At 40.2% G+C, this 27,414-nt stretch overlaps 1 protein-coding gene across 1 annotated transcript in view; it reads right to left on the bottom strand.

The window, feature by feature from the left end:
- Positions 1 to 2,441: 2,441 nt before the first annotated feature.
- SPTLC3 (serine palmitoyltransferase long chain base subunit 3) overlaps positions 2,442 to 27,414 on the bottom strand; it is an 87,825-nt gene continuing 62,852 nt past the window's right edge. The window contains exons 8-12 of the mRNA XM_030489926.1: positions 21,944 to 22,163; positions 19,692 to 19,818; positions 6,402 to 6,537; positions 5,286 to 5,415; positions 2,442 to 2,908 (exon numbers count right to left, since the gene is read on the bottom strand). Of these exons, the coding sequence (XP_030345786.1) occupies positions 2,795 to 2,908; positions 5,286 to 5,415; positions 6,402 to 6,537; positions 19,692 to 19,818; positions 21,944 to 22,163 (727 nt within the window). The 3' untranslated portion in view covers positions 2,442 to 2,794. The remainder of the gene's footprint in view (positions 2,909 to 5,285; positions 5,416 to 6,401; positions 6,538 to 19,691; positions 19,819 to 21,943; positions 22,164 to 27,414) is intronic.

A 27,414-nucleotide genomic window follows, 5' to 3' on the forward strand; every position in this document is an offset into this window, starting at 1 on the left:
AGCAATTTTTATTTATTGAAGGCAGTTCTTCTTCAAAACCTTCTAAAACAATTACAGAGAACTACATCTCCTGAGAACACACATGCCTGAAGATGGAGTACATTCTAGGAAATACGTGATCCTTATGCTAGATGTGCTAATTCGCTAATAAGTACTCCATTGGGTTTTTTACTTAAGCTAGCTAAAACAGAGTCTCCAAGTGCTGATCAACTCTAAATCTATTATAATGGCTGTAAATCTGAAAAAATTCCACTGAAATTACACTGGTGGAAAAGCCAGTGCCAGACCATAAATAAGCCTCATGGGGAAAATCTAAAAGTCTGTAGTTCCTGGGAGTTTTATTATTGCACAAGCGGAGCAGGGATTTCTCCCTAACTGTTCCCCAAGCCCAGGGGTAGTCAGCCTGTACTTTCTCTAATGTGTAAAGGATGGAAGAAATCAGAAGAGAGCACATAATAAATCAACTGACAGTCTCTGAAAAATAGCTGTCCTGTCTCCTTAATATGAGAGAGAGTAATGTTCTGAGGGCAGGAAGAATTCGGCTTTAGACTGAAAACATTCCCCTATAGGGGGACAAAAAGTGATCACTCTGTAGTTTAATCAATCTCAGGCCTCTCTTTGAGGAAAATAGCGTGTTGTTTGCAACAGCACGTGTAATAATGTTTGCTGAAATATAAACTATGGCCGTATACCCCAAGATGGAAGGTCAGAAGTCAACTGAGGATCTGGTCGCAGATGTTCGGCAACAGAGATCAAAATGCAATCTATCAAATTCAGTACTTTTCCTTGAGGAACAGGTTGCAGAAATTGCTCAACTCCTCTCCTTCACAGTAAGAGCACTCACCCCGTATGTAACAAAGCCGTACATCACAAATTGCCAGGTTACTCCAAGACAAAGTTCACATTTCCTATTTTCTCCTCATATCAGGCTTATTTTAACATTTATACACTGAGTTTGCTCTTATCCACAGCTCCCTTAAACCTCTGCAGTGTTTTTCAAGTCCGCCTACCAAAGTGAAGAATCATATGACACCATTTAGTCCTCCCCCAGCCCTTGATATATGTTTCCTAAAGCCGACATTTGATAGTATGGAATGTGTTGTAATCAATTCTTAAAGTTATAGCACCACTGGATTTTTATTAACTTGCACAACAACAACAACAAAAATCCAACAAAAAATGGGCCCTTGTAACCAATCAGCCTTGTTATATCCTGAAAGCTGCTTTAACAAGCAGGGAGTAATATAGTGTAATTGGTACTCCACAATTTAATTGTTCTGTTCTTAAATCTAATATTGCAGCTGTGGGTTAAGTTTACACCACAGCTTTCAAGAGAACATGAAAGTGTGGTACATCTGTGCAACAGAAAACTAAACATCTCTCATCTGATGTGTTTACAATGACATTTGATAGCGTGGAATTGTTTGGAGTTCGTTCTTAAAGCTGCAGAACCACTTTTCAACTCTGCAAAAAAGGGAAAAAACCTCCAGTCTCCTCCAAGCAACTCAGCCCACATAAGGCTGATCATAACACGGCTGCAGGCATTGCAGGGGAACTGCCAGCTGTGACAATTCCTTCAAGTATCTTTGAGCTTTTGTCACTCAGGCAGTAGAAAAGGGGACAAGGACATCTTCCATAATCAATTATTTGAAAAACAAACCACTCAAAAAAGTTTGCAAGTAAAACAACCCCCAACACGCATAAACCAGACAAGAATAATTCAAGAAATGTTATTAAGTGGATGACTTCAGCACATTTAGGAATGGCAGAGCTTTCAGCTTTACAGGTGGCAGAACTGCTTATGGTATCTTGAACTTCACATTCTGTATAACTAATAGCTTCAGCATTATGTACTTATTAGTGAATTTATTAAGCCCATAAGTAGTTAAAGAAACTTAGGAATGGGCCCATAAATGTCATCTGCAGTTTGTGAACTTCAAGTATCTGACTGTTTTGATCAAGGTTTTTACGAGAAAGTTAAATGGTTATTAAAATTATTTACTGCTGCCACACGAAAAGGGAACAAGCCTGCTGAAAAACTTCGGTTGTGATGTGATAGGCTGTAGGTCAAATGTGTTAGCAGAAAAGCATTTCTGTTTATGTCCAAGCTCATGTTTTTGTACATTATGAAGCTTACAGAGTATATAAGTGGCTGAGACAGAGTCTGTTGAGGGGAGGAGGCATTTTCCCTTTCCCATAATCGGGTGTCATAAATCCATGATCTGATCAGGCTACTTTTCTTGTTCTCAGCATTAGCCTTTTTCTAACATTTTCTGTCCTTGTAGAAATGCATGGTAGGGAGACTTAGTTAAAGAGGTGACTTCCGCTCATTCCTCTGTAGCAGTCCACACCGATATCTTGATTTATGCTCTTTAAGAGATAAAAGTGAATCTCACTGATGAAGCTCAGCTATATTACCGTACTAGACTGGAATCCATTCAGTTTTTGAACTTTATTATTTCAGTCACAATTAAGACTACCTAAGCCTCTTCATAACAAGGGGCCATATAACAAAAGCTGTACATTAGCAACTCGATCAATGGATGCATTCATTCTGCATCAAAAACACCGTAAGAAGGACAGATCTCCTGGGGAGGCAAATCTGTATCAATATTTCAGTCTCTTGAATACAGAACTTTGATACAATAAGATGCAACACCCGAGCTTCCCCTCCTTTCAGTTAACTGTGAAATAAAAATTGTCCTTAGAAGGGGAGAAATGCATTTGTATTTTTTAGTTTTCGGGTTTTCCTCCCTTTCATAACATCATAATGTTCTCTTTATGGGTGGAAAACTTAATCTTCAAGTTCAAGCCTAGTTTCTTCATACAGTTCGGGATGAGATGCCTTGGAATATCGGGAATACTTCAGTTGTAGAAAATCACCCAATTCATCCAGCGCATTCAAAACCTGTAAGAACATTATACTGTGTCAATTCTCTTGGAAAAGAAATGAAGTTCTAATAACCTCTACTTTACAGCAGAACAGGAAGATTATAAAAGCATCAACTGAAGAAAGTTTTAAGGGCAAATGGGCAAATGTTGCTTTCATTCTCAGGTAGTGAACGCCAATGCGGTCATGGATGTACAATAGAATCTACAAGAACAGAATTTACTCCTTCAGTAGGTCATGGTTTATTAGTGAGTACATTAATTAAGCACAGATGAAAAAACAATGCCCTTTTTTTAAAGGACAGGGAGATAATAATCCAGATAAAAAGCTATCTTTGTGCAAAAGGAATGTGTAAGGCAGTACTTCAGTATTTCCCTATAGATCGCAAAGACTGGAGTTGCCACTGCATTTTCTTAGATGGCACTCAGCCCACAGTGCTGCTCAGACTCCTCATAAATAGTCTGAATAGTTTAAGATGTTTTTAGTGCATTCCATTATCTGCTTATATTAATATCACAGGCATAATTAATACTGCATTAATGTTGTAATGCAATTTGCTGAGCTGTGCCCCCAGCTCTCAGTAGATTCAAAAAGTAGCCAGGGAACTCTATGCCACAAAGAAGCAGCTCAGTGTTTTTGCAGCATCTGATCCACATTCAAGAGCAGCCAACCTTTTGGCATCAAAGAAGAAAACAGCAATTTTGATTTTGAGCCTGTTTCTGTTAAGCCACTAAATTGAGCTCAAGAACAAAAAGGAGTAATTTAGTAATGGTTTATGCAGAGAGATAGCTTCAAGGTCATTAAGGAAGTTATTCTTGGGAACTTGCCCTTTCATAGATCTTTCCTCTTTTTAGTTCCAGGCTGAGATTCAAAACAAATTTTGCCAAAGGGAAAAGTTTTCATTGTGCTTGTTACCTGTTGTTACCCTGGGTTTGGGCATATTCACAAAGTGTTTGTCCTAAAAACTTTCCATCTGCAAGCAATTAAACTCAGTGCATTTCCATTCCTCCATGCTGTAAGGACATTTCAAGAATACCGCAAGTACTACGGCAATGATCCCACTTTCAAAGGCAAAAATACTGCATGTTCAGGAATGATGGGTGGGGAGTGGGTCAGGCCTTCACTAGTACCAGGAAGAGCAATGTGCAGGTAGCAGGAAGTGAACAATGCAGTGATGGCCCAAGATTGTAATGGGCTTGACATTTGGGGGTCGGAGGAGGAAAATCAAAGCAGCAACATCAAGAGATTAATCTTCACATCAACTTCATCACCTATTACAACTTACATAAGCCAAAACCTACACAGTCAACAGCAAAAGCTGACGACGACCAACACAAGTAGGTAGCTATGCACTGTTCTATGCAATATTCTTTATGGCATTATACCTTGCTAGTAACTACTGCACCTTTAAGAGCAGCAGGAATTTTACTGCACACATGCAAGGCAGATTTTTTGGTGGTGTTTGGGAACGGTTTACACTCGTGTGAGAGCTGGTCAGCTGGGCTGAGCTCCAGCCTCAAGCTCCACATGAATCTCAGGATGCAGATGGCGAGGCAGGGGCTCTCTGCAGGCACAGGTGCTTGTCTGGACGAAGGGGTGGCATCTTTAACTCAAATGCCTTCTGCGTTCACAGAGTTTTTGCTTTGACCATCATACTTGTGCAAAGAGAGAAAAAAGCCTGAAATTTGTTTTTAAGCCTCTGTGTTTCATGCCTCTAGGTTGGCTTATGCTGAGAATGAAAGAACGCGTATCAAGCCAAGCCAGAAACACCTTCGGCAAGAAAGGGAGATGGAAAATTTCAAAGAGTTTATTTTAAACACATTTCTGACTGCATTGGAATGAAGGTTTATGATGGAAATCTCAACATACTCAATTTCTGCTATCAGTGAAAGATACAGAACTGAGACAGGCCAGACAGCACCAATTAAATTTCATTAGGTTCAAACAGTTCCAAATACTCTTTGCCATTTCCACCTGTACCCCCAAGGCTGTCCCATATCCTTCTGCAATTCAAGAAACACGTGGAAATATGGAATGAAAATAGGAGTATGGAAAACTTGACTTGCAATTATTTCCATATCGCTTCAGGTTTCCTACTCTGACAGTTTTGGCCTAGCATTTAACTTTTGTCTTGCTGTGCTCTTCATGTAGGTCTCTATTAGCGATGACAGATTTGGTCACTATTAGAAATAGAAGAACATAACAAGTTAACTGTCCCATAATTTATTTTTAAAAATAGAATATCTAAGGCTAAAATGCCTTTAAAGATCAAGTGACAGGGCCAGAAGAACAAATGTAAAACTGCATTACTGAGATTCGAGGTAACAGACACACAGCTTCTCCTAACCTCCTTTGCATCTGAAGTTAATTTCAGCAGGCCATCTGCTGTGCTTACCGTGTCTAACATCTCCCGTGTATGTGCAGCGGACACACAAAACCGAGCCCTGGATTCTGTGATAGGAGTAGCTGGAAACCCAACCACAACCACCCCGATGTTTTTTTCTAACATGCGCCTTGCAAAAGCCCTAAGGAGAGAAAAAGAAGAAAAAACCCAAAAGTAAATTTTCTCCAATAAACTGACCACAGAGAGAAAACATTCAAGTAGAACAAAACAATGAGTAAAATCCTGTCTTCAATTGAAGTGGGTGGTAATATTCCCATTGAATTCAATAAGAGCCAGAATTTTACCAGTAGGACTGAGATTCTTTGCTACTTAACAGCTCATGAAGACAAGTGGGTGTCAAATACTAGAAGTGTGATGGCAGAGAGAGAGCACTGTAGAATAGACATGATTACTTTATGTCAATGAAAGGGTTTGAGTGCAAATCGAAGAGCGTGGACATTCACAGTCCCTAAGTACAGAAGAGGCTGGGCTTCCAGAAGGTATGAGAACAGGGTTCCTGCACATCAAAAGGAATAAAACAGTCTGTGTGATGGTTGGTTTCTTTGCTCTCACAATTACTCTGCCAGTTTATGAAACTTTTGTGTGGTACATACTAGACCTACGGCACATAGCCACCCTAAGCTACTTGCAAATACTTCCTACAGCTCAACCATTACATTACAGTACTACTGACTCCGGCTCTGTGTGTCCAAGCCAGTGCACGAGTGCTGCTTGGTAGATACCAAATGGTAAAACATGCAAAGACTGTTCAATGATCAGATGGGGGAAAAAAAGCATCCATACAAAACAATTCATACATCAAAGGCAATGTATTTCTTTTAATTACAATAAAGTTGAAAAAAAAAACCAAATTCAAAATGCTATCAAAAGTTAAAAAAGGATAAGAGAAATTTAAAAACATCTGAATACTGTAACAGCTCAACATTAAGTCTAGGGCCCAATTTAAAAGAGAACATAACTAAATGATGAGCTCACCTAACAGTATGTGTTTCTCCTGTGAAACATCTACTGCACATAACTATGTTTTTTCCCAGTGGATACCAAACAACCTATGAACCTGAATAGTGTTTGTTTTGCCAACAGGGTTTTTTTTTTTTGAATACTTACCCTATCTTACCAGGCATATAAAGGAGTAAGGGGACAACAGGTGAATCATCATTGCCATAAATGATGAAACCCATTTCATGCAGTCTTCTTCTGAAGTATCTTGTGTTTTTCCCCAGCTGGCGCACTCTTTGGAGCCCTGAAATGAGTCAGTCAGGAGAACAGTCAGTGCAGAGATCATAACTGGAGTCTAGGAACAGGCAAGAAATGGGGCTGTGGGTAATAGGTCAAAAAAGTTTGGGTGAAATGCATATGTTGCTATTTGATTTGGAGGAAAAACGTGGAAGGAGCTAAATGCAACTACATTGATTATTATGGCACTGTAGGACAGATGATGGATATTCCTGTACTTGTGAGGTGCTTTCTCACTGGCAGAAACAGTCTGTCTTCTGGGGATAGGTAGGTGAACAATTCCCTTTACTGTATTGTGGTGAATAAACCCTACTGAACAACACACAGTTATTGAGAAGTAGTTATATGTCTCTATGGATACAGAACACGTAAATAGAGTACATTTTTTCTCAATACAAGTCACTATAGAGGGAAATAACCAGTGTCTTACAGATGTTGATACAGATGTCAGTACATACGTATGTTTTGTCATTAATGATATATCTTATTCTCTTATATCACAGCTAGTTCTATGCATGCATATTTGTTTTGGTTTGTTGGTTGTTTTTTTAATTATTATTCTGTGGCTGTAATAAAGCTTACAGTGGAAACCATTGTGTTATGGGTCAGCTCAAACTGATCCTTTTGTTGCAGTTTTTCAGACAGAGGAAAAGCATGTGATAAACTTTGTTATTACACAAGGTCTAATCTTCTGCAGTTTGTTACCAACATTCAGCATAACTCCAGTTACTCTAATATGCATCTGCATATGTAATCCCTTGCTGAGTTCTGCTTAGTTTGTCCTTTTTTCTTGATATGATTACCTCAATGTCATCATCTGACAACAGACTTCAGTCATTCAGGACTTTTGGACACAAGTTTTATTCTCTGCATTGTCCCTGGCCTCATTCAGTCATGAATCTACTGATGTGTCCCCTAGCAAAACTGACAGGAGAGTTGAAAACAATTATTTTTAATGAAGGAAAACCACAAAAAACAGCATTGAAAAAATGTGCTTGAAAAGTCATCTCAGCCTTTTCTGTTGCAGTGTTACTAAGGAGGTGGTTTCTGACGAGTGCAGTTGCTCCCTCACCCATTGCTTACAAGAAACAGAAGAGCCACACTCAGCATTACTGTAGGTAGGAGATATAGTATGTCCTTTCCCCACTCCACCTGCATTATATTTCATCAGTGAGCTGATACGTACTGCTCTTCCAATCCTGTAAGGTGCTGATGGGGGTGGTGCTACCTACCCCATACCCACATGCCTCCCCAGTACTAGTCCTAAGTTCACACAGCCACACAATGCATCAAGCCAGGTTTGTCATCTGCCTGACCTCACCAGAAAGAAGCCTGCCAAACCAGTGTCAAACAGATTGATTCTGTAAACCTAATTGCTGTGCGGCTGCTTGAGCCTGCCCAGCAAAGGTGGTGGGATCATGTGGCAAGACCAGATTTAGCGAGACACATCTCAGTTACAGTCTTAACTTTCATTTTCCTGCTGTTCACCAGCCCATACTTACAATATCACATACATTATGTCACCAGACATGAACACTGAAGCCTCTAGTACAACTCATTTCCTCTTTTTCCCTTTGCCTTTAAGGTGCCTTTCCACAGACGTATTGTGCTTTCACTCTCCGTTTACTTTATCATTTTACTTTACTTTTTGTTTGCTTCATTCTTCATTTACTGTTTTCCGCTGTCACCCTTGTCCGACTGGATGCCTTTTTCCTAATTTCTCATCTTCCTCCTTGTAACCACAGTGGCCAGTCAGGCATTTGTAGCTGCTACATACCACCTTCAGCAGATTTGTCCTCAGACCACATTCTGCCCCACCACCTGCTGTGGCTTTTCTTCCTATTGTCTCTTGGCTAAGGTGAGGATCATGACACCTACATAAACTCCTTTTCCATTATTCGTTTCTGAGTGTGCATAGGTTTGAACAAGATCTACTGCTTCATCTGTTCTGTATCTTCCCGAGTCAAGGTTCTGTCAGTGTTCTGGCTGGGAAATTTATAGGGAAACTGGGACTTGCTTCACAGTGATCAGTGTTTTGCTGAACAAATTAAAAGATCTCATAAAACCAGTGCGTTTGTAACTTTATGCACAAAACCGCCCACGCAGACAACCTGTTAGTTACAGTTTCAGTCATTCAGTTTAAAGCATTCAGTGGAAGAGATCTCCTGGGTTAGAAAAGGCCACAAATAGTTTAACCATCTCTCTAATGCTGCTAAAACAAAAACAGCTGTGCCAGAGCAAGGAAAACAAATGAAACACAAAAGCATCCTACTACAAAGCTTTCCAGTCACTAATAAAAACAATAGTCTGTGGTATTTCCAAAAATATTTTTGGTGTAGTAGATCTCAAAGAACCAGGAGGAAATATTGAGGAGGAGGAGAAATGGGGGCAGGAGAGATGGCAAGGAGAGGCAGTTAGAGAAGAACTTGCAGAATAATGCATCTGAAGCCTAAAGAGACACTTTTTGCCTTGTTAGAATTTGCAAAAATGTTATTAGCACCTCCTGAATGCCCAAATTACAATGAGGGGGATGGGGAAATAATCTGAACTGGGGCTCAAAACCACTGCTGCTTCTTCCTATCTTAACAGCCCTGAGCTAGTTTCCAAGCTCTCAGTGTACAGCATTTGAAACTACTAGATTTTCAATTAGGGAAAGTTTTAAAGTTTTCATAAATGCAGATGTTCTTGGCGAGTGCAGTTTGAAACTTGCTGCCTTCTCCTTTCTATTCAGCTGTTTACCACAAAGCTGGAAACAAAGTGTCAGCCATGCAAGATTCCAGGCCCTTTGGTATTTATCAAACCATATGCATATGGCCCAGAGTCGATCAGTTTGTCTCTACTTATTTCAGATACCGGAAACTTAGACTCCAAAATAAGACGAGGAATCCAGCGAAGGAAACATTAGAGCTGAAAGATGAGTTTCAGGCCATCCTCCAAAAGTTGAACTCCTCTTCCTTTTCCAATTTTCCCTTGCTAAACCTATATCCTCAACCAGTTTGTGATGGGACGGGTTCCCTTTCGAGGCTCCTTATGGAGCGAATTTCAAGCCGTCCAGTGCTGATGCAAAAGAGACACTTTAATGCTTTAGCAACATCCCAGAATAGTAATTTCATTTGCAGGGATGCATTAACGAGCCAAATAAAAGATCAGAGCATTCACATATATCTGGAGGGAAAAAAAGCACATTAGGAGACGATTGCTACACACACTGGATTTGTGGGTGGGTGGCTGGGAGGAACCTATTTCTTTACCAAGTGTCAACACTTTCCTTCCTCATGTTAAGTTTTGTGGTCAAAGACCACATATGCACATCATATACACAGGCATCTTATATGCTGTCCTGATAAGACTAATAAAACCCCTAAAGTTTGTAACTGCATTTCAATGCTTTGTTCCTTTATGGGACCCTCCAATGTCAGATAAGGGGCAGATCTGAGAAGAATATTTATTTTGGTCTCATTGGCCCCATTTTTCCCCCACACTGCAGATTAAATCAGTGTAAGAGTGATGAATTCAGTTTAGAATAAGATCTCAGTCCAAACTCACTGTGGTATGTTTAACCAAAAGCACTGCATTTAGAGACTTTACTCTTTGATTCTTGAGGCTGTGATCTTGCATCCTTCACTACATATTCAGTGAAAATCTGTGGAGTTGGACCCTCGAGCTAAAATAATAGAGCTGCATCTATTTGAGTTTAAGAACTTACCCCTATGGAACTAATAAGAGGATTAGGTCCTTAGTAAATATATTTGTTCAAAAATACTCATTTTGCAAAATTCTTGAGGATTTACAATCTATGCAAATAGCTTATAGCACAGCATGCAGGATACCCAGATAGTTATATTCCATAAAACATGTGAACCACAGCACAGCCAATGTTCGGAGAAAACAGCTTGGACAGAGAAAACTGACCCTTAGCTAATTAAAACTAAGCCCACTAATACTCCACACTCTTTAGCTGAGGTTGGGTATGACCTTATTAAGAGCATCTCTACATCTTCTTATTAGCTGAAATAAGGAGGGCCAGAAAGAGAAAACTGAATGATAAATGATTCTTGAATTCTACAAATTGGCAGGGTAAGAAAGTTTGAGCTGTTTAGCCTGGAGAAGAGAAGCTGCGTGAAGACTTCAGAGCAGCCTTCCAGTATCTGAAGGGGGCCTATAAGGATGCTAGAGAGGGACTCTTCATCAGGGACTGTAGTGACAGGAGAAGGATCGATGGGTTTAAACTTAAACTGGGGAGATTTAGGTTAGATTTAAGGAAGAAGTTCTTTACTGTGAGGGTGGTGAGACATGATCAGGTTGCCCAAGGAAGTTGTGAATGCTCCATCTCTGGCAGTGTTCAAGGCCAGGTTGGACAGAGCCTTGGGGGACATGGTCTAGTGGGAGGCGTCCCTGTCCACTGGAGGGGGTTGGAACTGGATGATCTTAAGGTCCTTTCCAACCCAAACCATTTTATGATTATATAATTCAAAGTTATCTTCATGCTGCTTGGAACATACAGCGATACACAGCCAGCTTACTGGGATTTTGTTGAAATACAGGATTAATTTCCTAGATGGTACAACAAAACCAGATCTACTGCATCTGCAATCACCTACTGCTGGCAAATGTGCAGTTTACATTTCTTGCACTGCTTTAAAAATATTTGGTTTATTGCAAAGTTCTAAGGTGTTGGCAACTCTGAGAAAAACGTTGATTATAGTTTTATTTGACATGCATTTTTAGCTCATTAACTGCTGCAGGCTTTTAGAAGGCTTTATAGCTCAAAATTAATATGGTTTAGTTTAAGGAAAAATGAAAAAGGAAAGGGAGCGAGAAATGATAAAAGATAGTGACTTGCTCATAATTTCTTTGGAGCAACGAGCCTTTTAAGAGAACCACTTGGAGTAAGAGGCTTGGTAGATGCTTTGTCACATGCCAGGCTATGGCTTCAGACCTGCTCTCAGTGAGGAGCTGCTCTGGAGTTTGACAGCAGGAAGACATCCTGACTACACATCTGAGGTCCTGACCTCAGGGTGGTGTTACCTGGCACAGCTCCGCACACGTCAGTAGAGCTTTGCTATTTATGCCAGCTGAGGACCTTATCTTGGCAGCAAAAGACATAGTAAAACTATCAGCTCTCTGCAACAAAAGTTTGTTTTCCTCTTCCAGAGATGTCTGTTTTTTGCTCCTGCAGGATTTTAACAAGCAGAGAAGCTGGCTGAGTTCAATTCTTGCACAAACATTCTACCTTTGAACTCTTCCTGTAGGCTTCTACCCTTCGGAAATTCTGACTCAGAATATTGAGAACAGGAATAAGCAACCTGTAGCCTTTCATATCAAGATCTCAGGTGTATTTTAATTGAAAGAGAGCTATTTTTCCTGAATCCATTCCAGGAAAGATAATCCCACACTGTACTTCTTTTTTGGCACGAGGTGGACTCTTCAAGATAGAAATCCACCTGCTTTAATCTTCTCCAGCTGTTGTTTCATAGGGTCTTTCTAGGTAATTAGTTACACAATCAAACTTTTACATGCTGGTGTCAGTGCGGCTCTTCAATCTGTGTTCCTTGGATGGAGGACTTCACTCCCTGCCCTCCTTTACTAAGAAGTAGATAGTAAAAAGCAAACTTTCATAGGCTGAAAAGAAATTTGGAAAACAATAGTTCTTCCCCACTAAACTGTTGCAGATGGACAGATTTTCTTTTTTTTCCCCTCTGGTTCCATTATAAGAGTAACACACATGTACCTCCATGTGCATTAAATCACAAATAGAATGCTATAAAACTGGGGTGCCTAAAGGAAATATGTTCTCAGACAAAAAATTTTTATAAAAAAATAACTTTGCTATGAATTCAGAAGAAGTGAAGACATTTTCTTCTACAATCTAATGCTAACTACAAACCTAGTAATTTCAACTTAATTCAGCTGCTAAATAAGCCCTTAAGGACTTTTTTAGTCAGTCCAATTTTAACTGTGAACTGCTGTAAAATGCTTTCCAGAGCAGATTAAGGGAAGAAAAAGCAGGAATTTCAGTTGAAGCAGAAAGGAGGAAAATTGTTCAAATTCTGCCACTTTTACCTTATTTCTTGAATGAGTCAGCTTTGCCTACCCACCACCTTGTCTGTATTCAGATAAATAATGTAACGAATCAGTGTCCTGCACAAAAGCAGGGACAGAGCATCCAGCCTTGGACAAGCCTTATTTACTCCCAGCACAGGTGATTAATCACAAGGCACGTCAGTCCCCTTGCTGAAAGCCAGCCAGCGCACAACTGCTCCATCTGTATCACATTAGGTGTTTCTGAAATGCCAGGGATCTAAACACCATTAGGAAAGGCACTTCTCTCCTTTCTGCTCCTCAGGCTGATAACAGCACTGGATTCCTTGGGCATCTGCAAACAGCATCTGGAATGGAGGAGGGATGCTCACGCTCTACCCTGGCAGCAAAGACACCCTTAAAAGGCGACTGTGTCATGGAGCTGCGTGTTGCTGTCCCTGAGGAAAGCATAATTTTCTTTGCTGGGAGACAGGCTATGAGTCATATCCACGTCTGATCACATCCCTCCTCAGCCTGCAGTTAATATTTATTTGTGAATACAGGGGACACCATCCATGGGTAGGGTCTGCTAGAGGACTACAGCACTGGTTTAACTTTGTGTATGGAAAAAGTGACTTCAAATGAGGTAGAATTTGGTCAATTCTCAGCGCTCTTGCAAATCATGGCAAACATTATTGCTCCAAAGCCTGTGTTGTTCAGATCAACTGACCCTCCATGGATAAGTATGGCTTCCTTTAGGATGAGGAACACATGGCAGGTGAGTAAAGGTGACAGAATTTAGCTCTGTTTTATGATCCGCTGCGGGGACAACATCTGTGATGTTCAGCTTAGACAAATAATCATGACAGCACATTATTGTCATTAACATCTTCACCCTCATAGTGACTGGGAGCCCATGTCATGGAGCCAATGTTGTGCAAACAGGGAATAAATTCACTTAAGTGCTTTAAACGTAAGCACATACCTGTTTGGAATATTAACTTAAAATTAAGCTAGGGTTCAAGCATTCTGCTTGATGAGGACCCAAGAGAAACAATCATTTCAAAATGAAACAGCAAAATAAGAATTTGAGACGGAAGAGTAAAAAGATATACTTTAGGATGACTGATTCTGCAAGCCCTTTTGAGCAGGTTCACGGGGTCCAGCACTAAGTAGCTTGCAGTATTAAAGTGTTCAACTATAGTTTCATGATCAGTTTAGTCTGGCACAGATTTATTTTGCTGCAAAAAAGATCGTTCCTCTTGGCTCCAGCTGCTCAAGTCCTGGCACTAGGATTCATGTAGCCATATGGTAGATTGGCTCAGGGAACCACTTTGGCTGTAGGCTAACCATTTGTGGGAGGGTTGGTTATTTTTCAGCTAGATCAGTTCTCTGATTCAGTTCATTGCATGGCTGCATGAACACTAATGCTTGACGTCAGGAAAAGGGGCACGAATAAGGGGACAGGGAGAGGAAAAAGGCAAAAGAAGGGCAAGACCGCCCTTCCTTGCACCAGTTCTGGCTTAGGCCAGGTTGTAGTGATGTGAAACTAAGGGGTTTGGATTTGCAGAGGACCCTGACAGGCAAAGCTAGTGTTTTCAAAAGATTGCTAAGCACAGATAGCAGTGGAAAATGTTGGAAATTGAGCGTTTCAAGAAGCTGGTCCTCCAGTTCTACAAAAATCTAAGGCAAACGGAAATGCTTTAAAAAGGAACCTTTTAAAACCAGATCTTTTTAATGCCAAGCTGAAACAGAAAGCAGCATTCTGCAGCTTCTCGTAATCTGAATGAGTTCAAATGCAAGAACTCAAAGCATGCTAAAAACAAAAACGAAAACCACTAGTTGCAAAGAGATAAACCAACTGACACAAATGGCAAAGGAACATTTTAAAGAAAAAATTTCTATCTAAGACCTTGGGAATTATCCTTCAACATAACAGGGCCAGTAGGTTCCTGAGGTTTGAAAATTTTCAGTATCCCATAAAAACATGAAAAATGCCTATTGCTGTTGGTGAGTTATGGTTTGCCAGGAATTAAACAGAAAAGTGAGGCCTTTGCAAATGCTGCAGTTTGCTTTTTACACCACTCTAATCTATTATTAGTCATCAAAAAAATTGCTTTAGATTTTCCAGTGCTCTTAATTCTGTCTGCCTAGTGGTTCTATTCATTACCTATCACATTTTAAGTGTAAAAATACGTTTTTGGTATTCTAAGGCAGAAAGGGGGAAAAAAAAGGTCCAAGGTCACAGCTGGAGAGGCTGTGTTGCATGCAAGTAAGTGTACTTGAAAATCTGTGCAGAGTCCAAACACTCTGAGTCAACTACAGCCTCGTCATGGGGATAAAACCACTAAAGCAGCTGCTGAGTTTCCTGAGGTATCTCCAGTGGTGTAATGAGAAGCCACTAGGAGAACATATAAAGAATATCTATATTGTGAATTATAAAGTGTAAATGCCATGGGAACTCCTGCTTCCTATATCTCCAAATAAATGAGGAGACACACGTTTAAGATGAAAAGGCCACAAAGGCTTAAGAAGGATAAAATGAGGGTTGTTGGTTTTTTTTTTAATAGACTATATGTACTGAACTGTGGAACTTGCTGCCTTATGACATTACTAAAGGAAATACAGCTGCCAGAAGTTCATAAATTTTTGAACAACTCTTTTGCAGGAACTATGATAGTATCTATGACATTATGGTACCAAGAATAAATGTGTCTTGTTCTACAAACTGTCAGTTTTCAGAGTGCTGTAAAACATGGCATTGAAAAACACCAGGACTTGTACTCTACTGAAAATATGATTTCACATGAAAATAGAAATAAATTTGCTATTTTTTTTGGGTCAGTTTCTGACTCTTCTAATATATTGTTCAAGAAACAGAGGACTTGCTCATAGTGACCCCAACCTACTCCTCTCTCCTAGGTAGAAACAACTGTGCAGTTTTGAGGGAATTACTATCTTCTCCTAATTAATCATTTCTTGTGCTTAATTTTCTCAAGTCACAGTAGAAAAGATGGCAAAAGAAGGAAACTGTAATAGCTGTCTGTGGGCTCTGCAGTATCCTTCCAGTCACAGTATCATGACATTAATGTCTCACTACTATCACAAATATTGTTATGGGACATACCCATACATTTATAGATGTTTCTGCATGAGATACAATGTCTTCTCTGTATCTTTTTACTTATGTCAGTGCAAGGCTTCCAAATTAAGAACATCCCCATCCAAATTGAAGTCTCCTGGTGTAAAGGAAGGTAAGCACACACCTTGCTAGGACCCTTCCACAGCAATTTGCTGACCAGAGGTGAACAAGGAGTGTCTCAGGTACCAGCACTGGATTGGAGGGTTGTGTGTTTGCTATAGTTTCTTGCAGACATGTTTGTCCCTCTTCCTCTCCTTCCCCACACCAGGCCCTTTATGTTCACCATGTCTCCATCCTGTCTTCTCAGCACCTCATTTTGGTCCTCGTCTCCATCCTTATCATCCACTTGTTACCCCTGTTGTGCTTCTCAGAGTGTCTTCTCTCTTTAATCATCCTAATTCACCTCCCTAAGTGCCTGACAGTGCAGGATGGATGCAGGTGCTCAGGGCCCCACTCCTCTGCCCAGGCTCCAGATGGGGGATGCTCTACTCATGCCCCTCCAAACTGAGCTGGAAGATGCTTCTTCATTCAGTGCATCTTGAGATTTGTCAATATTTATTTCAAATAGAGATTTTTTTGAGATTTGTAACATCACAGGACTCAGATGATATTTCATAGATGTGGCAAGAATTACACACTTGGCTACCACAATCAAAATCTTCCACCCAAAGCCTGGAGAAACTGAAGATCCTTAGGAAAAAAGGATTTTGTTAGAAATTGTTTCTTCCTCCCCCCCTTTTTTCCCCTAGATTATCAAACCCCTATGTGTACATCCAGCCTTCTTCTATGGAAAGGCTGAAACTTCTTTGTCGATATGAGAAAATTGTAGCCTGAAACAGACACCTGCTCTGCATAATTTCCAGCTAAACAGTTTAGGTTTCATAGAGTTATTTTTAAGGTGCTAACCTGTTCCTTCCTTGTAATGAAGCTGTACCCCTGTGTCCATAAACATCTATTCATATCCTGCAGTCATGCCTCCAGTATACTGATCCTGTCCTGGAAATGCACACCCTGATTCATTTTCCAAACAACCGTATTCTTACTAATTGAAAATAAAGGAAGAAAATATGGGAGATCAATCAATTGGATACACACCAGGATAAACACAAGCACTATTGCTGCATTTCTGGCTTCTGGCATTACATACTATATAATTCCGCCTATGCTACTCTTTTCTAGATCAGCTGCTTAACAAATTAGTGGAGAATAACTAGTAAGAAACCGAAGGGAATGTAAAAGCATGATATTTGGGAAAACATAAAAGAAGAAATGCTTAAAAATATAGAATAAAGAGTTTTCAGAGCAGCAGTTTAAATGACCAAATTTTTTTCCTTCTCTAAGTTTTCTATTAATCTACTAAGGACTCAGTCATGAAATTCAGATGCAAGAGCGTGCTGGGTTAACAGATTTGTCATCCCATTATTTCACCCTCTTTTCAAGAAGCACCCTCCAGTTAACATGGAACTTTAGCAAACTAATTTCATTCTTTTCCAAAACATTCCCAGTATTTTTTTGCAAGACAAATGCCCTTTGGAAATGCCCTCCAGAGGACAGGCCATCAGCAGACATCTCCTTATAAAGGATTACCCAAATCATCCTTCAGGAAGAAGAAACCATTTGAAATAAATTGTAAAATAAACACCTTTTATCAACTCAATGAGCTTCCAGAGGGCAAAGGGACACCCCGTGGCAACCGTGGTTCACTTGCAGCTTGTCTGCCAGGTGTCTCCGCTACACAGCTCACGCTCTCACAAGGACAGCTCACATGCAGGATTCACCATTTTTTATGAGAGTGGACCAAAAGAACTCAGCCAAGGCCGCTGCTGTCCTTGGAAACAAAAATATCTAAGAAGAGACAGTGCTTTCTCCCTTCTGTTCCCCCCCTCCTTTCTAAGCCACCACCTTCCTCTCTCTGGTGCCAAAGCAGCGCTGTAGTGTGGTCCAGCACAACATTTTTTCCTGTGTTTTGGGTTGTGGGGTTTTTTTGTAGTCCACAAGACAGCCTAATGAAGGGAGGCCCACATGAAAGAAAAACCAATAGACTAAAATAATGAGTCTGGCTCAGAAGGACAAGAAACTTTTTTACACATCATAGCCAGTTCGCTAGCCTTTGTGCAATACTCTAAGTTGTGATATATGATTTACTCATTTGTTTTTCTATTCATTTGCATTTTGTATTACAAGGCAAATCTTTAAAAAAACATAACACTAATTTATTTCATAAAGGATTTGCAGAAGACTTAATAAGCACTTATTTTGTGCAGAAATACAAACATTGTGTCATTAAACAATGCTTCTGGAAGAGAAAATGCTGCAAACTCTTAGCCCTAAGACAGTCAGACACGCACATCTTAAAAGACTCCGTCTTGAACCAAGTTCTCTTATTAGCCTGCACTGAACTGCATGCAGAATCACGCTAGCTGAAGATCATTTTTAAGAGGCTTTGAAAGTTTGGAAATGCTTTGCATGTTTAATACTTTACACGAGGCGTCTCTGAGAGCCTGAAGTGTGTAACTCCCGGGCAGGCTCAGTGAAAAACCGAGACCGCCCTCTGACGGCAAGCATCTCCTATAGCTGGCTCAGAGAGCAGCACAGCAGGACAGGCTGCAGGCTTAGATCGTCCCCAAGGTAGAAGAAACATGTCAGAGCTGCTCTCTTATATTGAATAGGACGTAGACATCAGCATATGCAACCCTGACCTTTCAAATTTCGAGTTGGAAACAGTTGTTACACTCTGACTTCTCTGCCAAAATGACAAAAGCATCATTTTTTATGATCATGACCTCGTTGTTTACACATTGCACTGGAGTTTGCTGCACTTTGTTATTGCACTCGGCAGAATTTGGCACTGGGACTGGATTCTCTATCCCTCCTTTTGTACATTGGGGTCTTGTAAATTCTGGCCTCGCTGAAGGGCTGTGATAAACGTCTTTATAGCCTTGTGTCTGTCACGGTTTGAAACTGCCCTCTAGGGCACTGCAACAGAATAGTGCAGAGCAGCATCTTACCTGCTCTGGTACACCCTTTTTCCTTTCCATTCCCACCTCACCCTGGCCGCATCTATCATGAAGGACTAATACAGAATTACTCTGTTACTCTTACATGAGGTGAGATAAAACAGCACAGCACAGTGCTGCTGGACCAGTATAAAAGAGATTGCAATTCAGAGCAGAATCCGTATCTTCCACTGCCTGTTAAACAATCACACTATTCTCAGGATTTCCTGACACAAATTATACAAATTTAAAACCCATTAGCTTTTCTCTGAGTTGGGATTTAAGTCCTAGAACACGGAGTACACATCAGTATCACTCTGAAACAGTAGCAGATAGATCTGTCACATAGTTGTTTTGTTGCTTGCTGCATAGAAAGCGTGTTACACAGACGACTGGATAGTAGCTGCATCTGCAGCTTCAGGAGACGAATATACATAAACCTAATACACCAAGTAGTCAATTCTTCTGGGACAAAATGTACTTCAAAACTAGCTTCAGGATACGATAATGAATGCCTGAGTGAGGTAGGAATTATTACAATCATCTTCTCATGCTATTATTTTAACATACAATACCTGTTTTGAAATTCTGCCCCATGCTTGAGTTGCTTGCCATTTTGCAGGTTCACACTTACAAAGAAGCTAAGCTGACAGCATCTAGCCCATAAATGAAAGCATGTTCTTATGAACTCCTCATACAAAGGCAGACAATCTACTCCAAGGGCAATTTGTGTGCTTCTACTTGTTGGTGCAGATTGGACTGGCAACTATGGAGCCAGAATTCCAGAATATTTCCATTCCTGCTGTATGTGGATGAGTACAGAAAAAGAGAGCTGATAGTGCTTAGAAATATGATGATTTGGATATTAATCTTACAGTAAGAATTATTTCCTTTGCATTGTGTTACCATACTATGCTGTTGGATGACATTTTGTGTGCACTTCTACACAGTAGATGCTCTGGTAGTAGTTTAAATTAAGTGAAGTTAAAGAAGGTGGCTTACCTTGTGTTGTCCCATCTTGTCCCATGAGACATTTCATTGCCCTGATGATTTGCTCTGCTACGGGTGGACACATAGATGTGGCGTACACAGCACTGTGAGAATGAGTTCGTAAAAAGTCCACAAGGTCCTTACACAAGCAAAACAAAGCATGAATGAGCTTTGAGCTGGTCAAACAGCAGATCTCCCTCTTACCTACTGCAAGAGTGAGAACATGTGAAAGGAAAAGGATGTTTCACCAGTTATTGGTTTGCTTTCTTGGCTGCTACTGTTACTACGTGGACTGAAGAAACATCAGGCAGGTGCAAATACTTTACATGTAAGTGGGGCAATTACATCTGAAACAAAAGTCTGGAGTAGAATAGCGTTTATTTCTGTGCTAAGACTTATTACAAAGGAGCCACAATAATTTAAAGGCCAATGAACAGCTGCACTTAAAATACTGCTTGGTTTCTCTCTGGGAATGAAGAAAAGCCTGCACAACAGCAGTATAGTTCCTCTGCCACAAGACAGGAAAAGCAACCTCGTGGGGATCTATCTTTGGCTATTAGCATATAAATTTCTTTCAATTGAAACTTTCCATCAGTGTGGCAGGGACATTCATCTTAGAGTTGGTACAACTGCTTTAACATTTCCTGTATAACTAAGAGCACAATCTATGCCCCTAGAAAAAGCATTGATATGCTGTAGGCATGTCTACAGCACTGTCCTGAATCAAGGGACACTGTAGGAATCGAGCCCTTGATTAAGACCATCATTGTTATTTCAGCTTATACCTCCTAATACAAAATACTGGAGTAACAGTTACAGCAGTAAAAGCTGAATGCATGTTAGTGAGAAAGGGATGAGGCCTGAATGAAAACTGTCTTTGACAAAAAATATCACTGGAAAAAACCCCCAAAGACTAACATAAATTATTGCCAAAAAGCTGTATTGGGTCTATGCAGTAACTCCAATGCTAAGGATAAAGATTTACCTAATGTTATACAGATTATGCATTGCTATATTGCAATTGAAATCCTAGGGGTTCGATCAAATAGCTGACAAGGCTTCTGTGCTCTAGCTGATGCAGAATAAGCACTGTCACAGTGAGTTTTTGGCTGCAGAAATGAATGTAGGAATGCTAAGTGTGTCGGGTGAGCAGCTGCCACTAAGACCAGAAAGCCTGGGGCAAAGCTTAGTGACACACACAGGCGTGAAAAGAGTGACCCATTTTCATTTAAGAAAACTGCCAAGGATTAGATGATTAATTACTTTAGGCCGCTTTTCACTGGTCTGTGCTTTCTGTAATTTCTAACTACATTAGTCACATAGTCTTTGGTGAGAGTAAAACCCTCAGATACAGATTCAAGAAGCAAAGGAAACAAAGAAAATTGATTCTTGATGTATTATGATAGCCTGTTTTAAGTTCTCCAGGGGCAAAACCAAAAAAGACAGAAGATATGTACACTTTCTACTTTCTTACAACCCTTTTATGCTACTCAAGTGCTACACATACTAATGTTATCCTGACAACAACCATATGGGCTGTCTAAACAGGCTTCCTACTCATTCAGCAAACTACTTAAGAAATACATTCAGTAGTGTATGAAAAGGGTAAATAATCACCAACCACTTGATATCTCTGTCAAGCAACAAAGCTGATGACATTTCACAATGGTGCTGATTATGCTTTCTGTTCTTGTACACCCCTAGTGCTCTACTTTTTGTTGACATCTGTTGTTGGCAAGAGGTTGTTTTGTTAATGTATGCAGAGCAACTGAGGACACGGATTTTACTATTGCAAAAGGCCCTCAGTCACCCTCTTTCTCCATCCTCCTAAAAAATGCAACTATGACAATCCACAACTGTTTAGGAATTCTATTATCAGTGGATGAAGCTGTGGCTTTAATCTCTTAGTGTTGCTCCACACACTGTTTACAAATGTGAAACAAAGTAATGAGCAATCTGCATGCAAATTAATGTAGTGAAGTATATTTAGCCAACCACAACGTGTCTAAACATTTCTAAGACAAACAACAATCATCAGAGTGGCACAGAAATACCCAACCCCAGCAAATTACATAATATGAATATGAGACAAAAATAAGAAAGTCTGTTTGATGCGCATTTGGGATCCAGACAAAAATTATACAAACTTTAGAATAGTGCTCCTGTAAAGCAGTCTATGCAAAAAGATAATGAAATGTATCATACATAATAAGAAGATACTTCCCCCCTCCCTTCCCTGATGTTAAAATGTGTTTTTCTTTTACCTTTTTGCCAGCTATGTATCCTCCAGCTGCGCCAAAGCTCTTTGTGAATGTTCCCATTAGTACATCAACATCATCAGGATTCATACTGAAGTACTCCACAACTCCTCGGCCTGTTGCTCCCACTGCACCGATGCTGTGAGCTTCATCCAAGTAGAGGTAGGCTTTGTATTTCTTCTTCAAGGAGACTATCTCTGGCAGGCGCACGATGGACCCTTCCATGCTGTGAATGGAGAGAATCATGGATGAACAACAAATCCTGCACTTTCTCTTTAGGATACTGCCAGAAAACATAACATTAATTGCCTTACTCCATGAAAGACACTCTGGAACCTCAATTTGGATTTACAGTTCAAAGAAAAATTGCAACCCTTTCCTATCTGCAGGTGAGTTTTAGAATTCAAACCATCAACATCAGTCAAAAAGTTGTTGAACATCTGCAAATTTTCAAATTCTAGAAAAGAGAAGGAAGGGTATAAAGGAAGGGGGAAATACTCACCCAAAGCAGCACACCGCAGTTCATTACCAGACAAATATTGTAATGAGTTATAAGGAAGCCCTGTAATTCGGTCTGGTCCTTGTTTACTTCATTGTCAGCTACCATGGCAATATTTGGGGGTAATAGCTCTAGAGCAAATAACTCTGGTGCAGAGGATTTGGGTCTAACATACAGAAGAGATGGGCCACATGAAACCCAGGGAATGTGCTGGAATCCTAAGCAGGCCCAGTCTTCAGAGTGGACAGAATCAGAGACTAGAAAAAGGAGCTCAAATCCACTCTTGCCAATTGTTCCTCCCAATATGTTCTTTTTAGGAGACGTAGCCTGCTACCTAATACTCAAAAAGAAAAATGTTTCCAATCTTTTTCTTTTTACTGTTTTACAGCCGTGCAAGGAAAGGAAATATTCTGAACTTGCACTAATGGTGTATTGAGATTTGTAGAAATAAGAAAAGGTGATAAATCTTTTGTATTGTTGGCAATCACATCAGTAAGTTAGAAAGCACAGAAGAGGTGTGCAGCAAAATGAAAGTTTTGCTTTCACACAGGGAGATAAACAAGAAATACACTCTAATCCCGTAAAATTGAAGTATCAATAGTGTTGCTGTGAAGACTATTATGTCTTGAAAGCCTTTTTGAGATTACTATAGCTATGCTTGGATATGCGCTGATGCACTCAGTATTTATTTCGTGAGTTAAACATGTTCTCTTCCACTAGCTCTAGTAAGCAGTTCTTTAAATGCTAAATACTTCCTATCAAACAGAAGATGAATGCACTGGGTGCCAGGAAAACCAGTGCTCCATGGCTAAGGTCTATCCAATTGCAAGTGCTACAAGAGAAAGCAGAAACATTGAGTTTGTTCCCAAATTGTACAAAAGAGCAGTGCAACCAACAGAACTTCTTGGCAATTTTTAGATCCCAGATCAATGGCTTTCACAGATTGTTTTATTGCCACTCTAAGCTACACTATGCAGCTGGAAGTTTGGTACTACAAAAGGAGCAGGATGTTCTTTTAGCACTTAGGAAATCTCTGCCAATTTTAGTCCTTCTTCATCCTTTGGTCTTCTGAGTATGCTTGGAAACAGTTTGGTCTCCAGTTCTGAAGGAGACTTGTCCATAGGCAAGTCTCCATTCATTTGAAAGAACAGCACGGGGGAGCAGCCATGGCTAAGGGTTGCCTGTGCTGTTCGTACTGGGAGGTTCAGAGAGCCCGGCTGTGTGTGCCTGGAGGCATGTTTTTGGCTGTCAGGTGACTGCTGGTAAATCTTGTCCATTTGTCTTGCCCAGCCATACACAGAGGCAGCTCTGGGGCTGTACACTGGCACTATGGTCTCTTGCAGCAAAGGAGGGTGGGCTTGTGCTGCAAGCTCCTGAAGACTGGTCTTTCTTACTTTTCCCAGATGGCATTTGGCAGTTGGGGGAGAAGCTACTTGAACCACCACAGCTATTTTCCTAATGAATACAAGGGTAGAGCCCACAGTCCTCACACAGCCCAGACTCAAAGCATTAGTCAGCATCCTGAGCCAGTGGTGTGCTTGGGCATGCAGCATCGTGTGTGCTGGGGATGGCAGCTTTCAGCTGTGTCTGGTCATCCTGTAGGTTGGCTATGTGGTCAGAGTGAGAGTGGTGCCATAGAGCATCCCTGCACAGGGAAGAGAATAGACATTCCACCTTCCAGCTTGCAGCAGTACATGGGCAGACCAGCTAGGCTGAGAAGGACAACAGTTTTTTCCACATTTACATGGATGTCATTAGGCTTAGTAGCTCATGGAAATTCAGATGGCAAAGATGGCATTTATTTTCAAAAAGAGTAAAAATGGTAAATTAAAAATGCAGAGCTTGATTTGCTGCATATTTGTGTTGTTGCTGAATTCCAGAATACATATAGCTGGTACATGGCTGGTGCAAGATTTAACCACTAAGAGAATTTAGAGAAACTTTTCTTTCTCATGTGAGTAGGAGATTTCTCTTTGAACTCTAACCTATTTAGCGAAAGAAGGCACTTGTATTCTGTTTCAATGTTGATTTACTGCTCTTAAAAGATGCTAGCTGACATAAATGTTATAATAGTTGACGGAGATCCTAAGATGGCCTTGAAGTGTCCATGGAGTAGATAAAGCACTGTTGGTTTTGTGTGTGTTTTCTGCGCTGCCATTCAAACAGGCCTCAGCCCTCCTGGTGGCAAAGATGAGAGCTGTTCTGCTGCCTACTCTGTTCTTGGTCTCCCTTTTGACCCTGGGAGATGGTTTGTGATATGAATGCTCCTCTATTTAGAATTGCTTCAAGATAAAGCTCACTTCGCATAACCCCTTGGGTAGCCCAAATGGAAAGTTTACTAGATCCTTCAGTAAATATTGATGTCAACTGAGTTTAAACCAGAGAGCCAGCAGTGAACTGTAATTGTTCTGTCTCAGTCTGGTTGTGTCACTTTTACAAAGCTATTGATCTGTTTCCAGATCTGCTAAAGCATACAGGGCACATCAAAAAAGTTGGATGTAGATGAACGTAAGGTGACTCTGGCCAGGCCGGATGTTCTCATTATGTGTTATTCCATCCTGTCTTGTAGCAAAAACTGTTAGCTTGGTGGCAGGGATGTAAAACTAAATTGCAGCTAACCTTCATCTCCATTGTTTGGTAGGCAGCCACAAAAGCTTGCTTCAATACACACTTAGTTTCCAGATATGATGAGATAATCCAAATTCTGATTATCATCAGAATTAGCATCACTGAGTTTCAAAGCTTGATTCAATCCCTACTAAATCACTGAGATTCTTCCTGATGCAGCTGATGAATTGTGGAGCCAGGCGCTGTAAGAGACAGGAGGTGTGCACTTGTGCTGGTCACTTTGCTTGGAACACAGGCTTGCTCTGGACAGGATGTTGATGGGTTTTGTCCAGTTTATTTTGAAACTTCTTGGGAACAGAGTTTTCTACATCCTACTGTGGTACCACACTTTCATTTTTTTTTTTTTCTATCAGGAACATAATTTACTGGTATTCAACCCATTACCTTCATAATTGCATCACTCAGTGTCTCTAAATATGTCCTATAGTACCACTATCCTTTCAGCATTTGAAAACTTTATCTGTTCCCCTTTCAGGCTAGTTTGTAATTGGGAAAATCCCTCCTTTCCTGACCTGTTACTCCCACGATATATGCATTCCATGTTAATGTTCACTTTAGGTACTGTCTTCTTACATAAGCCTTGCCATTCATACAACAATCTCTGTTTTGTAGTTTAGGGCAATAGTTTTAAGGGAACCATCCAATCCTGTCCTCAAATATAAGCCCATACACTGAAATGACAGAAATGTTAACCTTTAATCCTGGTTCCTGGCCAAAGATATTAAATGCTACCCCATTCTTTTGTGGAAGTCCAGTCACTTAATCTCAGGAAACAAAAAATAACCCTGATAAATTTCCTATGGTATTGAATCCCAAGGAGCTTCTAATGCACGTGAAAAGGCACTGGACAATATCTAACTGATCAGAGAACTATTTTCTTAGCTGGAAGGGAAAATACCCAAATTAAATTACAAGCAGGGAAAAAAACAAATGAAAACCAATTGGTTTTGATCAGTTTCTGATGTCCCGTAACTCCTGCCCTGGGCCTTGGCCTATCTAACTCCTAGTTAAATATGTGTGTAAGAGAGCAGAAGCCTACCACAAACCATGTCAGAACACAGTAACTGATTAATCCTGAACTGGAAATGGTAGAAGCCAAGGAAAACATTAGCTGGAATTTAAATAATAGAAATATGATTTAGCAAGTCATTTTAACTTGTGCCCTGGACACTGCCAAAACTTGTTCATGCTTTTTATGCTGAAGATTGATGGCTAAATGATCTCTCTCAGCTTGGAATGCAAATGGAATATATTTGCTCCTAGGGTAGTCCAAGTTAAGAACCAGCTTTCGCTAGTAGTTACATTTACTTCTGATGACCTTTTTTTCTTTTTAAGATGATAGAAACATTAAAAAGCAAACAAACATATACTTATTACTATTTATTCGATATGTAGCTTGAGTGCTTCCCCAGTCAAGGGGCCAATTCTACCTTCAGTTGTAACCAAGCAAAATCTACAGCTTTTGGTTTCAAACACAAATCTGATTTCCAAAAATGCTCATGTTGGCTAACAATTGACCCTTTTCAAATTCTGCCAGCTAGTAAGTCCAGGCTTATGCACAGTTTGAAAGTGTAAACACTTTCACATACTCCTAATAGAAACAGAAGGCAAATTTTTTTCCATACCATCAACTTCATCATACTAAGACTATGGTGTCCCATATAATAATATTTTTTTAAAGAAGGAAAAAAGAAAGTTTAGTGTTTCTTCTGCATCTCTGGAAAAAGCGTTTCTGACAAAATTTGCCAAGCCAAACTTGCAAGTCCCAAGGTATTTTAACTTGGAAAATAGTTATGGCCAACTTATTTCAATTCTGTATTAGCTGTCCCTGAAGCATAACTTAAGTCCTTTAAGGAAAAAAAAAAAAGAAAAATTGCAGGATTAACTATTGTAAGAAGCATACATTAACAACACTCTACCTCCTCTTAAACCCTCTGGATGAATGTTAATTTGGCATCTGGCAAACCTTCAAGGAAACTAACATTAGCCAATATGGGGTTGGAAAATTTTAGTCTCTTTCAAAAATCCTGGGCCAAGAAAAGAAAGAACATGCACACAAAAAAAGAGAGAGTACTTCTAATATTTTCTTTTGCATATGAAATGTTATTAGCTACTAGCTGAATTAGACTGCATGGCCTGAGAGCCTGTTGCCAGAAGTGCTGTAAGGACAGATCAGCTGCGTGCATCTCGGGTTGGCAGTGATGCCAGGACACAGCACGGTGGGGTGTGGCGGTATTCTCCCTCCAGCCAGAGCAGACTTGCTTTGCAACCAAACCACAATCTTCAATGTCTGATCTGCTTAGACTATGAAAACAACCAACGAACCAACGAACCTAGCTACTGCTAGGGC

Source organism: Strigops habroptila, chromosome 6 (genome assembly GCF_004027225.2).
Source record: "Strigops habroptila isolate Jane chromosome 6, bStrHab1.2.pri, whole genome shotgun sequence".
Classification (NCBI taxonomy): Eukaryota; Metazoa; Chordata; class Aves; order Psittaciformes; family Psittacidae; genus Strigops; species Strigops habroptila.